The sequence below is a fragment of the Ornithodoros turicata genome, chromosome 4, assembly GCF_037126465.1.
Source record: "Ornithodoros turicata isolate Travis chromosome 4, ASM3712646v1, whole genome shotgun sequence".
Lineage (NCBI taxonomy): Eukaryota > Metazoa > Arthropoda > Arachnida > Ixodida > Argasidae > Ornithodoros > Ornithodoros turicata.
The window spans coordinates 1,874,053-1,888,516 of record NC_088204.1 but is presented as its reverse complement, the minus strand read 5'-3'; the positions used below and the strand labels follow the sequence as shown (position 1 = coordinate 1,888,516).

The following is a 14,464-nucleotide window of genomic DNA, read 5'->3' as shown; positions in this document are numbered from 1 at the left end:
ATAATAATAATACCTTTATTAATGTGCCCAAGAACAGACGAAGCCTTGGTATTGGCGCACGTAGACAATGTAGTATTTACAAATATAGACATACACACATATATATATATATACATACATATACAAATTAGGCAAAATATAACATTTCAGGAACAGGAACGTAACAGGGAGATACTCACATTGATACATACAGTACAGACTTAGAGATATACAGTACATAGCACTAAAAGGGAAGAAAAAAAAAACTGTACAACTTGACATGTTACTGAGTGAACTCCAGAGGAGAGTTTTAAAAACGTTTGTATGGGAGTTAAAGATAATAATAATAATAATAATAATTCGGGCATCTACGCCGCGAGATAACTGCGACAATGAGCGACGAATATATATAATATATAGGTATATAATAATACAAAAACGCACTCTCTTTCGTATTCGGGCGAGTACACGCACCGCCGTCCAGATACCTGTACCCATCGTTACGTCATCTGAAGAATTGTGGCACCCAATCAGACGCCAACGTGGAGGTACACATAACGTTCTGCTTTATACCGTCTTCAAGATGAACTTCACTACATGGCACGCTCCTAACCAACCATCATCCCGATTGACAACTCTCTCATCTCTGATTTGTTGAAAACGGGAGACGTAGCCCATTTTGTAGCCGCGCATAATAGATACATAATAGGCTCCGCCTCTCGTTATCAACAAATCATGGGCGAGAACGTTGTCATTCGGGAAGATGGTTGACTACACTCTTAAAAATGAACTTCACCACATAGCACGCTCCTAGCTAACCATCATCCCGAATGACAACGTTCTCGCCTCTGATTGGTTGAAAACGGGAGGAGGAGCCTAATTTGTGTCATTATGCACGGCACAAAATAGGCTCCTCCTCCCATTTTCAACAAATCAGGGGCGAGAACGTTGTCATTCGGGATGATGGTTGGCTAGGAGCGTGCTATGTGGTGAAGTTCATTTTTAAGAGTGTAGGAGCGTGCTATGTGCTGAAGATACGCGCCTATTAAAATTCACCTATACAAAAGGTATCACAGACAACTCGTTGAAATCGCCGTTTGGAGCCGACATAGTCGGTGGGCTCGCTTGGTACAGTTCATAGCTCCTTTAACGAGAAACAATGAACGCACTCCATTTTGTAGACGGGTGCAAACACATACTGGTATCTGTGGGACCCTGCTTCGCTTCGCGCCGCTTAATAAAAGATGCACACTTGGCCCCCTAGGACCACGACTTATTGCCGCGCTTTTGGACAGGATCAAATTAAGCTACGTTAATAAACCGCCCTTCTTTTCGTCTTGATGTAATCCGTAAACTCGAAAACGCGTCTACACGCCATTGCAACGCCATAATATTTACGCTCTCTCCCTCTTTTTCTCGAACCGTCGTTCTTCTAAGGCGATGTTCATACGGAAGGTTTACAGCCGCTCGTAAATTAACGCGTAAATTTTTATCTTTTACAAAATGTCCCGTCGTAAAATATAGCTGAAAATCAGCAAGCATTTGAGCAGTTCAGGTATAAGAGAAAGCTATTAAAAAAGGATATTACGGATCGATGCGGAAGGTGCATCCTTTGCATTGGCCTCACAGTCACATCAAACGGAAAGAAGTCCCGGCAGACGTTCTATAGACCAGGGGAGGCCGAAGTGCGTGGGGTTGGCATGCGGCAACCCTAGGCCCCTTTGCATCAACCCTTTTGCAACGGGAGGTCAGTGTATTTCCTGGGTCGTCGTTTCAGGATTTTTAAAAGGTACACTCTTAAAAATGAACTTCACCGCATAGCACGCTCCTAGCCAACAATAAACTCGAATGATATCGTTATCTGCTCTGATTTGTTGAAAACGGGAGGCGTACGCCTTTTCTGTGACAATTATGAACAGCTTAAGTGTCACAGAAAAGGCGTACGCCTCCCGTTTTCAACAAATCAGAGCAGATAACGATATCATTCGAGATGATGGTTGGCTAGGAGCGTGCTATGCGGTGAAGTTCATTTTTAAGAGTGTAGAATGGCTGCCTCCCATTCTCCCTTCTTTCTTTCTTTTTTCTCCTATCTCGCTCTTTGCCCGAAATCTCTCAATTAAAGAGTTAATTAATGAATTTTAGGTAATTAGTCATCTTGTAGATACATACGATCTTCGAGACGTCTTATATACGTCTGCCTAATAGCCGTGTAACTCAACTGCAAAAAAGGACATGTATGCTGCTGTCATATATGACATGTATGTTTTATTTTAAAAAAATCTGTAGAGTATAAAAATAGACGCCCTCTACTATTTATAACGTATCCGAGGCAAGAATATACGATGAGGATATAAAATTGAGAAGTAAGAAGGAAGGAAGGAAGGAGAAGAATGAAACACGAGAGAAATGGTTTTTAATTACCAGCCAATTCCTTCTTTATTTGAACAAGAAACCTCTAGGGATGCCTTTTTGATGTTCCGTTGTTCAGCGAGCCACCTTTCTTCGTTATCCATATTTCCTCCTCTCTTCGCTATTCTTTGTCGGTTAATTATGTCACGACGAAGCCCATAACGAACCTGTTCAAGCAGAACGCGGCGAAGCGAGAAGTTGTTTCACCGGCGATGCTGAGCATAAGAGGGAGCTTTTGATTTTGGCACGTATTGAGGCTCGCTTTCTGTGAGCAAACACCTGCTCCATCGCCTTTGATTATAATAGCTGCCGCTTCGTCGTTATATCTCTTCCCTTTGATGGAACTGCTGCTCCATTTGCGCCAAACAGCGCCAATTCCCTTGCAAAAAAATTTTTTTGACAAGCTTTAGAATTCCAATTGAAAAAAGTCAAAAGAGGCAATTGAAATTCAGTGGAAATGCTTTTGAATTTATTTGGAAAAACGTTTGGAACCTCTTTTGACTCCATTTGGTTATTTGGTACGGACTTCCTTTTGACATGTGTCAAAAGAATCTCTTTCGAACTTCTGCAATTGCCATTCAATTGACACTTTTATGACTTCAATTGGTCTTTCTTTTGACACCTATTTGCCATTAATTTGATTTTCTTCTGACATAGTGCCCAAATTTACCTCGTTGGCTCCCCATACAGCACCCAGTACCCCTGGTACAGGATCCGCCTTTTAAAGGGCGGATTTTAGTATCATTTCGTTAGTTATTATCTATTATGTACGTCATTTATTAAGTCATTCATTAGTTGGACCATGCTTGTTCTTTTTTATGCCTCTTCGTCTTCTTCGGATCGGTTTTTCTACTTTCTTTTCTATTCACGTACGTGTTCTGGAGTAGCCTTACTCGATTTTGTCAGGTCTCTCACCTCCATATTTTTATTTTTCATTCAATCAATCAGTCAGTCACTTTCATTAGTTACTGCAATAATCATTCGGATGAATTGAGAGCCTGTCTTATAATCATATCATAGGCTTTGTGCAGGAATATAAAGCTTGTGCAGTTAAATTGTGGTACCCCCCGCCCAATTTGTGGTGCACGTTGACTTCATCATCTCAAAGGCTCAGCGCTGGGAGAATGTGATTGGCCACTTTGCCGGTGTGCGCCGTGGCTGCACTGAGCGTGACGTTGCCCGCCTTGCGAGGCCGACTACGGCAAGCAGTTACACCACCACCACCACCACTGAGCGGGATCTTCTTGTGCTCCACAAAACTCTAGTTCGCGGCTCCCTGCTATACAGCTTGCCTGAATTGCACGGTATATCAGCCACGGCTGAACGCAAGCTTCGGTGTACACTGGAACGCATCCTGCGGACGTGCCTTGGTGTCCCACGCAGCGCTGAGACGCGGATGGCGATAGCCAACGCCGGAGAAATACCTATCCTATCGATGTCCACCGCCGAAGAGAAACCGTCCGACACTATTTACGGTGGCTCGCTCACCACGGGCGCCACCCTCTGGTTCACAAGCTATAGATACGTAGGCGGAAGAACAGTAAACTCTCGCTATGTGTTACAGCAGCATCTGGCAACATCCCTGACCTTACTGTTGCCCCGACCGCCCCTTGAGTGGCACCATGGACACTGCCGAGCCCATCCCTCTCGACACATATTTTCTGGCCCTTTGGGGCCAGAGCCAGATCCCCGTTCCGGTTCTCAAGCAATCTACTTTGGAAATGATGGATACAAAGTACAGAGGCCGTACGGCTGTGTTCACAGATGGTTCGTCTACGTCGGATGGCTCTTCCGCTGCCCTTGTCATACCGGACGAGTAAATATCATGTGGGTTTCGCCTGTCACATCGCACATCGTCGACCTCTGCGGAGCTGTATGCCATCTTGCTGTCTCTAAAGTCTGTCTTGAACTACCCTCCTCGCTCCTGGGTGATATACACTGACTCAAAATCATCCCTGCAATGTATAGGAAGCATGGGCATCCGCGGCTATTCGGCTCCTAGTAGTGAGTATCCTGACTGCGCTCAAGGTTCTTGGGGAACAGGGATACCGGTTGACTCTACAGTGGGTTCACGGCCATACTGACATTCAGGGTCACGAGAAGGCAGATTTCGCGGCGGCGGCGGCCCACCGTACCTCCAGAGCCGTGCCCATTATCCTCTCCAACGGAGATAGACGCTTTTACTTGTCTGCGTTGGTTTCACCCTCGGCCCGTCAGCAATGGCTCCATGACATCACTCAATGGTCACTCCTCCATGCAATGGACCAGTCATTATCATTTAAGATGCCACGTGGCTTCCCTCGCAGCTTTACGTCACTTCTGCGGCGTCTACGACTCAACGTCGCCTTCACCCCTGTGTTCCGGATTAAGCTGGATTACAGTAACACGGCGCTGTGCCAAGCTAGCCACACCCCAGCTACGATCCTCCATATCATCTAGAACTGTGACTGGTACACGTGCCCACGCCGGGAGTTTCGACGCCAACTTGAGCTCCTTGCCCATAGACCATTCAGCTTGTCCAAAGTACTTAGCCCATGGAGTTCCCCTGCTCATCAGTGCCGCATTCTTCGTTCCCTTTTTGCTTTCATGCAAGCCACAGGACTCATCGAAGAGCTGTAAACAGAACTCCGTCTTGTCGTCGCTTCGCGCTCGCATTAATTAATCCTCTCCTATTAACCTCTGTGAAGTGGGGTAGGGTCCTGTAGCTACCGCGGGAGAACACCCCATGTCATCATTACTCCTCCTTCATTTATTGTTGTTGTTGTTGTGGTGGTCGCCCCATTTTTACCTCCGAGTACCGCTTATGGTGAACCACATATAAATCGCGTAATAATATATGATTACATGCTGTAAACGTATAATATTCGCGTTCTATTAATTTTCGCGAATTTCGCGATGTCGAAATCGGGAAAAATTGTACTCGCGAATAACAACAACAACAACAGATAAATTAATGATGATGAATGGGGAAATTCGCCACATGAGGTGCGGCCCACTACCCCAAGGCACGATGGACAGGATGAGATGTGTACTGACGATAAGGTGATGAACGATACTAAATAAGGGTCGATATAGTGACACTGATTAGGCTGTGATAGGCTGCTAAGGCACATCTTTATTTGTGCCGAATCTCACGCTCTGAGCCAAAGCCAACTCCGCGCTTGGACGGACACAGATCGAATCGTACCTTCGCGTTTAGAGACTTCTTCAAAACCTTTTCTCTTAACCACACAGCGTGGAGGACCTTGATGGTGGCCGTCCGGTCGAGGCCCACCTTGATACCGGAAGAGCCGTTGCCTATCATTGCATTTGCGCACGCGGCTTACCAGTTCGTGAATTTGTCCCAAACAATTTGATTTTCAACAAATAGTTAGTTCCCTCGTGAAATCGTGGTCCTAACAGAAATAACTTGAAGACACTTTGCAAGAGGAAGAACTTCGCCAATCGCGAAATCAAGTATACTCTTAAAACAGAACTTCACCGCATAGCACGCTCCTATCCAACCATCATCTCGAATGACATCGTTCTCGCCCCTGATTTGCTGGAAATACGCCATTTTTGTGACAATTATGAACTGCATAAGTGTCCCAAAATAGGCTCCGCCTCCCGTTTTCAACAAATCAGGGGCGAGAACGTTGTCATTCGGGATGATGGTTGGCTAGGAGCGTGCTATGTGGTGAAATTCATTTTTAAGAGTGATATACTCGCGAACATGGTTAAAATGGACAATTTATATTATAACTTTTTTTTATTCCGCATCAGTGCCGCGAAGCAACTGTGGCTATGAGCGGCGTACAGACGTGGACAGATGGAGAGAGGACAGCAGGAAGGAGCGGGCGAATAGGGGGTTAATGTGCATCCTGGGCCGACTTCGGGGGGAAATGTGCCGACATTCGTCTGGAAAGCCTGCCGGAAAACCCAAGGAAAACCTCAGGACAGCACAGCCGGTGGTAGGATTCGAACCCAGCACCTTACAGTCTTTCGCACGACCTTGCCTCTGTACCACAAACCAGCGGACGCTTTAACCCGCTAGGCCATATGCCGCTGGTTTTATTATTTATTTATTGTGTGTATATATTTTTTTTGTCTCGTGTATAACTTTTCCGTCAGCCTACACTCTTAAAGATGAACTATATATGAACTATATATAACCGCATAACATGCTCCTCGCCAACCGTCATCTCGAGTGATATCGTTATCTGCCCTGATTTGTCGAAACCGGGAGGCGTACGCCTTTTTTGTGACACTTATGCTGTTCATAATTGAACCTCTGTATGCAATAAGGGGATAAGTCGAAAAATCCCAAACCGAGAAAAGGGGCCTCATCTGATTTTTCCGTCCCATTGACACACACGCATTTCCCGTTTTTCACCATGCTGTAGTGGGCCAAAAAAATCACAATAAGGTCCTAAATTTTCATTGGCAGGTGCATACTGGTATGTACACTCTTAAAAATGAACTTCACCGCATAGCACGCTCCTAGCCAACCATTATCTCGAATGATATCGTTATCTGCCCTGATTTGTTGAAAACACGGGGCGTACGCCTTTTCTGTGACAATTATGAACAGCATAAGTGTCACAGAAATGGCGTACGCCCCCCGTTTTCAACAAATCAGGGCAGATAACCATATCATTCGAGATAATGCTTGGCTAGGAGCGTGCTGTGAGGTGAAGTTCATTTTTAAGAGTGTAGATGTCATTGCAGCAAAAATAGTAAAAAGGGGATAAGTCGACTTATCCCCTTATTGCATACAGAGGTTCGATTGTCACAGAAAAGGCGTACGCCCCCATTCTCAACAAATCAGTGCCGATAATGATATCATTCGAGATTATGGTTGGCTAGGAAAGTGCTATGCGGTGATGTTTATTTTTAGGAGTGTATACGGTACGCGCGCCTACCATTTTTTTTTTAAATAATTTAATCGGTTATAATTGCGTGTTCCCATTTAGCACTTACCGGCGGGCGGCACACGCTTTCGCCTCTTCCATGTTAAATGATGTTATCGCCCTTGAAATGCCCGCGCCATTCCAACATAACATAATTACACGCCGCCTGTGGGCTCCCGGCGCTCGCGCGAAGCTCATTAAAATTAATGTACGTACGAATATGACGCACGCAGTACGTACCCCATTACATGGGTACTCGGCACGGTTGCTTTTGTTCGTATTCTTTGCTTCACTTTGTGCTTACTTTTCGCCGAATTGGAAACGGCCAAGATTCATTTGCATTACTAAACGACGGGGCTCTAGCTTGTCGTAGTTAAACGAGTTAAACGACAGCGGCGTTGTCGGGAAAGTTGAAGCTAAATTAAGTCGACGGTTGGTTTGCTCATTGTTGCGTTGCCGGTCAAATGACTTCACTAATGAGTAATGACTAATGACCTGGAGTGCCTCTATGCTAGTGCCCCCCTTTTTTTTTTAATTTCCTAAATTTCGGTAGAAGAGAAATAAGTGATTTAATTTCGCTGCACCACCGTTTCTGCTTCTTATTATAATTGTGAATAAAGACCGAATAATACCTTTTTCCTGCATAATGATCTTCATAAGAAATATGACCGCCTCCTCCGATTCTCAGAACGCATAGTAGAGTACATCAACGTGTTTTGTAACATAGTCTTTGTCTTTCTTTCTTCGCTTTTCATCGCACTGTTGTCGACCGTACCATAAACGTATTCTCGTTATGACATATTTGTCACCATGGTAACAGCGATGAGGGGAAAATGCTTGAGAGGTACGATTGAGATACTACCAAAAATTTTGGGAAAGACTAAATTTTGAGCAATCTACGCAACTATTTCGACCATATTTATTCATTTATACCCCTGTCACACGGGCATTTCGATCCTTCTCGAATCCGATCTGCATCGAACTTCTCGAGCACGCTCGAGTTTTGACGCTGCTACACGGCCACTTTCAATGCGCATTGAATGGTTGACTTGCGCAAATGAATAAACGGGACTCATTAATTTCGCGTTTCCTATATAACAGCGGTATTAGTGGTAATTTATCGTATACCGATGTAAGCATCATTTGTAGCTCCGCGCGCATGTCCGTCTTAAGTTATGACAGTTCACCGGGGTCGAGGATGCAAATGGCGGCCGTCGAGCTGTCTCGAAATTCTCAATCCTGTTATGGGAACTGTCTTGAGTCAAGCAGGATCAAAGTTCGATCCTGCTTGGAAGCGGCCGTGTAGCACCATCCGATCTGCATTGGGTTCAAGCAGGTTCGGTCGAGCAGGATCGAAAATGCCCGTGTGACAGGGGTATAACTCTCATTAGGACGTCGCCGTTACGTACTGGGTCTTCCACGTCAAAACTTGCTAAGTCTCCTGGATAGGATACACGCAAGATGAAGGATGTGACCCCTCGGCCTCCCCTGTCAACGTAAGTGCCCGGAAAGCCACTTCCGTGCCAGTAATTCTGCGCAAAAAACAGCATCGCAACCTTCCCGACGGACGGCCGGACGAGATAGCAGTAATAGCTATTTCCGCATCGCCGACTTACTGGAGACAAGCACACTAAGAAAAGGCAACCTGTCGGGAGACGGCAAAAGATTGTCCTCTCCTTCTAAGCTGCATTCGTGGTGATCATTCTTGAAAGTTGCGCGGCCCATTTTTTAAAAATATATATATATTTCGTCTTCCTCGCTCGTGTTCTTTTTTCTTCTTGCTCGGCGTCAGCGAGAAAAAAATGTGATTTAGTGTTTTATGTAACTGCGCTGAAACGAATTTAATTCTGTTTCTTTTCGTTTTGATTCCGTCAAAGCTTCCGAAAAGACGTTTGCCACAAGGAAAATGTTTTGGACCTGATCAATGTGTGGCCCGTGTCTGTTTAACGACGATTTGAGGACAAGAGAGGTGTTTGTGTTTGTAAAGATAAGTGTAGAGAAAAACGTGAGTAGAAAGAAGAAGAGCGCTAGGATGGAGGGCGCTCTAGTGGATGCATCGAAGCTGGAACGGCGTAAGTCAGTAAAAGCAGTACGTGTATTTAGGAGAATAGCGCTAGTCACGGGTATGTTACTTAAACAAGTAAACGAGTTGATTGGTAGTTTGTGAGAACAGTAAGTGACTTACAGTTACAGAGTACGTAACAGAATACTAACAGACGACAGAGAGTCTTTGCCCTTATTTCCCTGCCTCGGGTTTTACATCACAGTACTATTACCATTACCATTACCGGGTTTTACGGACACCTTCTAGATAACAGAGAATGCTTCAACACGCTTTCAGTAACGTCACGCATCTGGCCCGGCTGCCATATATTTTCAATGAGCAAGCTTTTCTCTTCTTCGCTCTTTCGGTGACGTCACATCTATCTATCGCCAACACCCACAGTAGGGCCAGGTGCGTGACGTCAATTGTAAGAGTGCAGAGGCCTTCTCCGTTATCTATAGAAGGTGTCGGTTTTAGCAGCTCGCCTGTGCCCTTTTACGGCTACGCAGTTGGCCGTTTTCGAGATGTAAGTATAGGACCACCTACAGCGGCATCTTGGAGAGTGAAATTCTCGCAAGAGGCAAAGCCTGTGAAAACCACATTGAGTCGTATCCGATGAATTAATGCAGCGTCTTCACGAGAGGTGTTTCGTGGCATCTGGAAAGGGAGCATTGGATCAACTTTGGCAAGTATAAATGAGGGGAGAATGTCAGTTGTTCACCGCAGTCATCTGGGAGATCTAGAGCACATCATCCTCCATTGCCCGCACTACCAGCCTTTCAGAACCACACTTTCAATGTCCCTAAATCAGCTGGACCCTCGCCCTCTCACTATGTTCTTCTTAACTATTTGGACCGCGTAGGACTTGTGTCCTCACTGTGAGGAAACTCATTATTATATTTAACCACGTAACCAGCAGCAATGGGGTAGAGTATCATCCATGGCGGTGAAACTCTCAGATCATCTTCATTAAGACTGGGCTAGTCCCCCCTTGTTAGCACAAACATACCATTCTATCACACAAGACTCTCCACGAAGAAGTATTTTTGGGAGGTGGGCATGGGTGCACTCTTAAAAATGAGTTTCACCACATAGCACGCTCCTAGCCAACCATCATTTCGAATGACAACGTTCTGGCCCCTGATTTGTTGAAATCGTGGGGCGGAGCCTATTTTGTGACACTTATGCTGTTCATAATTGTCACAAAAAAGGCGTACGCCTCCCGTTTTCAGCAAACCAGGAAAGATAACGATATCTTTCGAGATTATGGTTGGCTAGGCGCGTGCTATGCGGTGAAGTTCATTTCTAAGAGTGTGGGGTGGGGGTGGGGGTGAGAATTTATGTTAGGAGTAGCAGAACAAGCTGGGAGACGAGTTCAATTTCTCCTCTTTTTTTTTCCCCTTACAATCAAACAAACAACTCTCCACGCAACTCAACATGCCCATGACCTTAACTAATCGTTTCCGTTATTTCCTCATTAATATCAGCAATCTCAGACTGGAATGCCCTTCCCAAAACGATAAGATGTCAGACTGACACGGTGTGTTTTAGCAGAGAATGCGAAATTCATGTGGTAACAGCATCGGATTGCACATAACAACAGGAGTATTCTGTGTGCCGAGCGTATTCGTTTTACTTTTCTTCCCTTTTGTTTCTTGTTTTTCCCGTGTGCATACAAGTGTTTATATGTTTTGAAAGTGCTTCATTTGTTTGCTACGTTCCCCGCTTATATAATACCCTGTACGGGGTGCTTAAGGTATTAAAAGGGAAATGAAATTGTTGTTGTTTGTTACAGCTACGGCAGACAAAGCGCTCGATAACAACACGCCACAACCAGGCTACGATAGAGGTATGTTACTTCATGAACTAGTATGTACTAAGCATCGACTCATCGTTTGTTTGTTTGTTTGTAAGAAAAAAAAAAACAAGGAGAAATTGAACTCGTCTCCCGACTTGTTCTGCTACTCCTAACAAAAATTATCACCCCACCCCACCCCCCAAAACTACTTCGACTCATCGTACTTTTGTGAAAACCATTCGCGTATACAGTGAACCCTCGTTATTATGACCATGGTCGTTCCCGAAAATTTTGGTCATAATGCGGAATTGTCATATTAACGGGGGGATTTGCAGAAGTTTCATTAAATTGTTCCCAAGAAGTATGGTCGTAAAGCGCGTATGTCAGATTATCGGGGGTCATATTAACGAGGGTTCACTGTATGAAAAACAGAACATTCGATGTTAACAATGCACAATACCGCTGTCCAACCTTATACAAATTCCAACCGGGACTGAGGGCAAATCCAACTTGCCAGTCTGTTTGCTGCCCCGTTCGACGTAAGCAGATTTTTTTTTTTTCCTTTTCACTCAACGAAGCGATTCCAGTCTTTGTGCTGCGTCTGGTTGTATCGACACTCCAGCTTCCATCTTGTTAACGCAGTAAACGGAGGAATGAACGCTAATGAAATTAACGCGGCAGGAAACAGCCCATCTGGTACTAAGTGTGCGTGTGTGTGTGTGTGTGGGGGGGGTCTTTGGAAAGCAAAAGCAATTAGCTCTTGAGCATCTGGCGCAAGGGGATTGGCCTTGGGAATGAATACCTAATTTCCTCCGTTGCTGGCGAGTTGCTTGTGTCAATTCCGATCCATTAACGTGATTATGAATGCCGTGCGGTGCACTCCGCACGCAGACTTGTTTGGTTCGTTTTGTGTAGGCTCACTGTATGAGGAAGGGGTATGCGAACAGTATGCGTTTTGTATAGCCCTATCACACGGATCAATTTAGTGTCACTTTCAACGAATGACACTAGCACTTAGTGTCTGCTGTTCGTTCGGGAGCACTTAGTGTCTGCTTAGTGTGTGCTGTTGCACGGCAGGTTTTAGTGACGCTCGGCAGAAAGTGCGCTAACGATTTGAGTGAGTGAGTTCCCCAAACTTTCTTCACTTCGGCGGATCGACCTCGACAGCAAGCATTGAAGTACGAGTAACAATACTGAGGAAAAGCAAAGAGTCCCATAGTAAACCTAATATATTTAAACGGGTATTTTCAGCAACGTGCTTATTTGATATAAATGCAGTGTAACGCTGCGCGGAAAGAACACTTTAATTACTTTCGTTAAGCGCCTGCGAAAACTTCCAAGCACTCTGGCTGCGGCCATATTTGTAAAAAATAAATAAAAATAGAAATAATAAATAAAAATAGAAATAATAAAAAAAAAACATTCTTACGACGGAATTGTGGTGCGCGCGCCTAAAATTTTTCCGCCGTCGTTTATTCGTATCTATCGTCGTTGTCATTGTAGTATAGTGAAGCGTAGGACCAGCTCTCACTTGGCGACACCCGACGCGACGCGACGTCGTGAGCGGACGGCGGAAATAGACGCGCATTTCCGGCGTCGGCAGAGGAGAGACGTCGAGCCAAAAAAAATAAATAAATAAATAAAAAAATGGCATGCCGAACTTCTTCCACTGTTATGTCCGCCCAAGGAAAGCACAACGACTGCCTCCGATGCCGAACAAGAACGAAGTGTGTGTGTTTATTATCAGCTGAACACTGAAGTACAAGACGGGATACGCCCCCTTGTTCCTTATCAGTGGAACCAACAAGGGTTTAGACAACCTTGCCTGACAACAAACGCGCGGTACAACATTCCTCCCGCACAAGTTTTCAATTACAAAAACACAATATACTATCGAGTACAGAAATGAAACAGGCATACAAAGCACCAGAAACAGTTGGAAGGTTCGCATGCAAGCTTACATAGGTTCTCCAAGCGCTTCGTACGTAAGCCTGTCAGGTGGCCTTGCCACTCTTTTACTTCGCCTAAGTTCCTCGTCGGGAACACTTTCGACACTAGAACTGTCCCCACTGGGTATTCGCGAAGTCTCTGGCACGTCAAAGTATTCGTTGTCGGAAGATTCTGAAGTCTCCGCCGATTGCTGCTGGGAACTGTCGTCCGAACCTGCAACAGCTCCAGTCCTTGACCTGAGATGGTCACTGTGCACAAAGCGAACCTTTCCGAGAACACGTACCAAGAAAGTTACCTCACTGATCACTTTGATCACTTTTCCTGGTGACCAATTAACATCCTCTCCCCTGACATTCTTAACCCAGATGAGACTTCCAACCTGGAACGTTCGTGGGCGAGAGCGTCGTTTATCTGCGTACATTTTCATCCGGTTTTGCTTTGCACGACGTGCATGGTCGTAGCCAGGCTTCAGTAGAGAGAGACGGGTCCTGGGCAGCCGTCCCAAGAAGAGTTCAGCAGGCGTTTTCTCGGTCGTTGCATGAGGTGTCGTGCGATACTGAAACAGAAAATTCGAAAGTTTAAGCTGCATGCTTCTTTTCTTGTTATCGCTTTTGTCTTCTTCCAGCTGCTTTAGAAGAGATTTCTTCAGTGTTTGGACCGCGCGCTCCGCAAGTCCGTTCGAAGCAGCGTGATATGGCGGTGTTGTCGTGTGGATGACGCCATTCTCTTCCATGAAGTTACGAAATTCTTCGGACACGAATTGGGGACCATTGTCCGTTACAGCTTCTTCTGGCAATCCGAATTGGGCAAAAATGGTTCGCAGTTCTTCGACTGTCCTCTGAGCTGTTGTCGTATGCATCATGATCACCTCCATCCATTTGGAATAGTCATCAACGACAATCAAGAAATTCGTCCCTTCTTTTTGAGCGAAGTCTAGATGCACTCTCTGAAATACTCGGGTCGAAGACGGCCACGGCTGTAATGGTGGAAGGGGCGCACTGTTCTGAACGCACTGGCACACATGACAGTTACGAACAACATTTTCAACGTCTGTATCCAAACCAGGCCACCATACGTTTTGTCTACTCAACATCTTCATTTTCACCATTCCCGGATGGCCTTCGTGCAGAAGCCCAACGACTACTTCACGCAGGCTCTGTGGTATTACCACCCTGGCTCCCCACACCAGACAGTCGTGGTCTGTAGAAAGGGAGTCCCGTCTTTGAAAGTAGGGTTGCAGCGCTGGATCATCCACCTTCTTTGGCCATCCCCTTTTTGTAATTTCGATGACTCTTGGCAATACAGGATCCTTCCTGGTTTCTTGTTGTACTGTCCAATTATTGAGAGGGACTTGTTGCAACGGCGAGAAATACTTCAAGGTGTCTTCTTCCTCCG

General features: G+C 45.3%; 1 protein-coding gene and 1 long non-coding RNA gene across 3 annotated transcripts in view; one reads left to right on the top strand and one right to left on the bottom strand.

Annotated features, from left to right (window-relative positions):
- Nucleotides 1-11,173, top strand: part of LOC135390639 (uncharacterized) — a 61,595-nt gene extending 50,422 nt beyond the window's left edge. For both annotated transcript variants that reach the window (XR_010421805.1, XR_010421806.1), the window contains one exon: nt 11,117-11,173. This is a non-coding gene — a long non-coding RNA (uncharacterized LOC135390639). The remainder of the gene's footprint in view (nt 1-11,116) is intronic.
- Nucleotides 11,174-13,076: 1,903 nt separating this feature from the next.
- LOC135390472 (uncharacterized protein K02A2.6-like) lies at nt 13,077-14,168 on the bottom strand. Its single transcript, XM_064620178.1, has one exon. It carries the CDS (start codon nt 14,166-14,168, stop codon nt 13,077-13,079), a length of 1,092 nt encoding a protein of 363 aa, XP_064476248.1.
- Nucleotides 14,169-14,464: the final 296 nt, after the last annotated feature.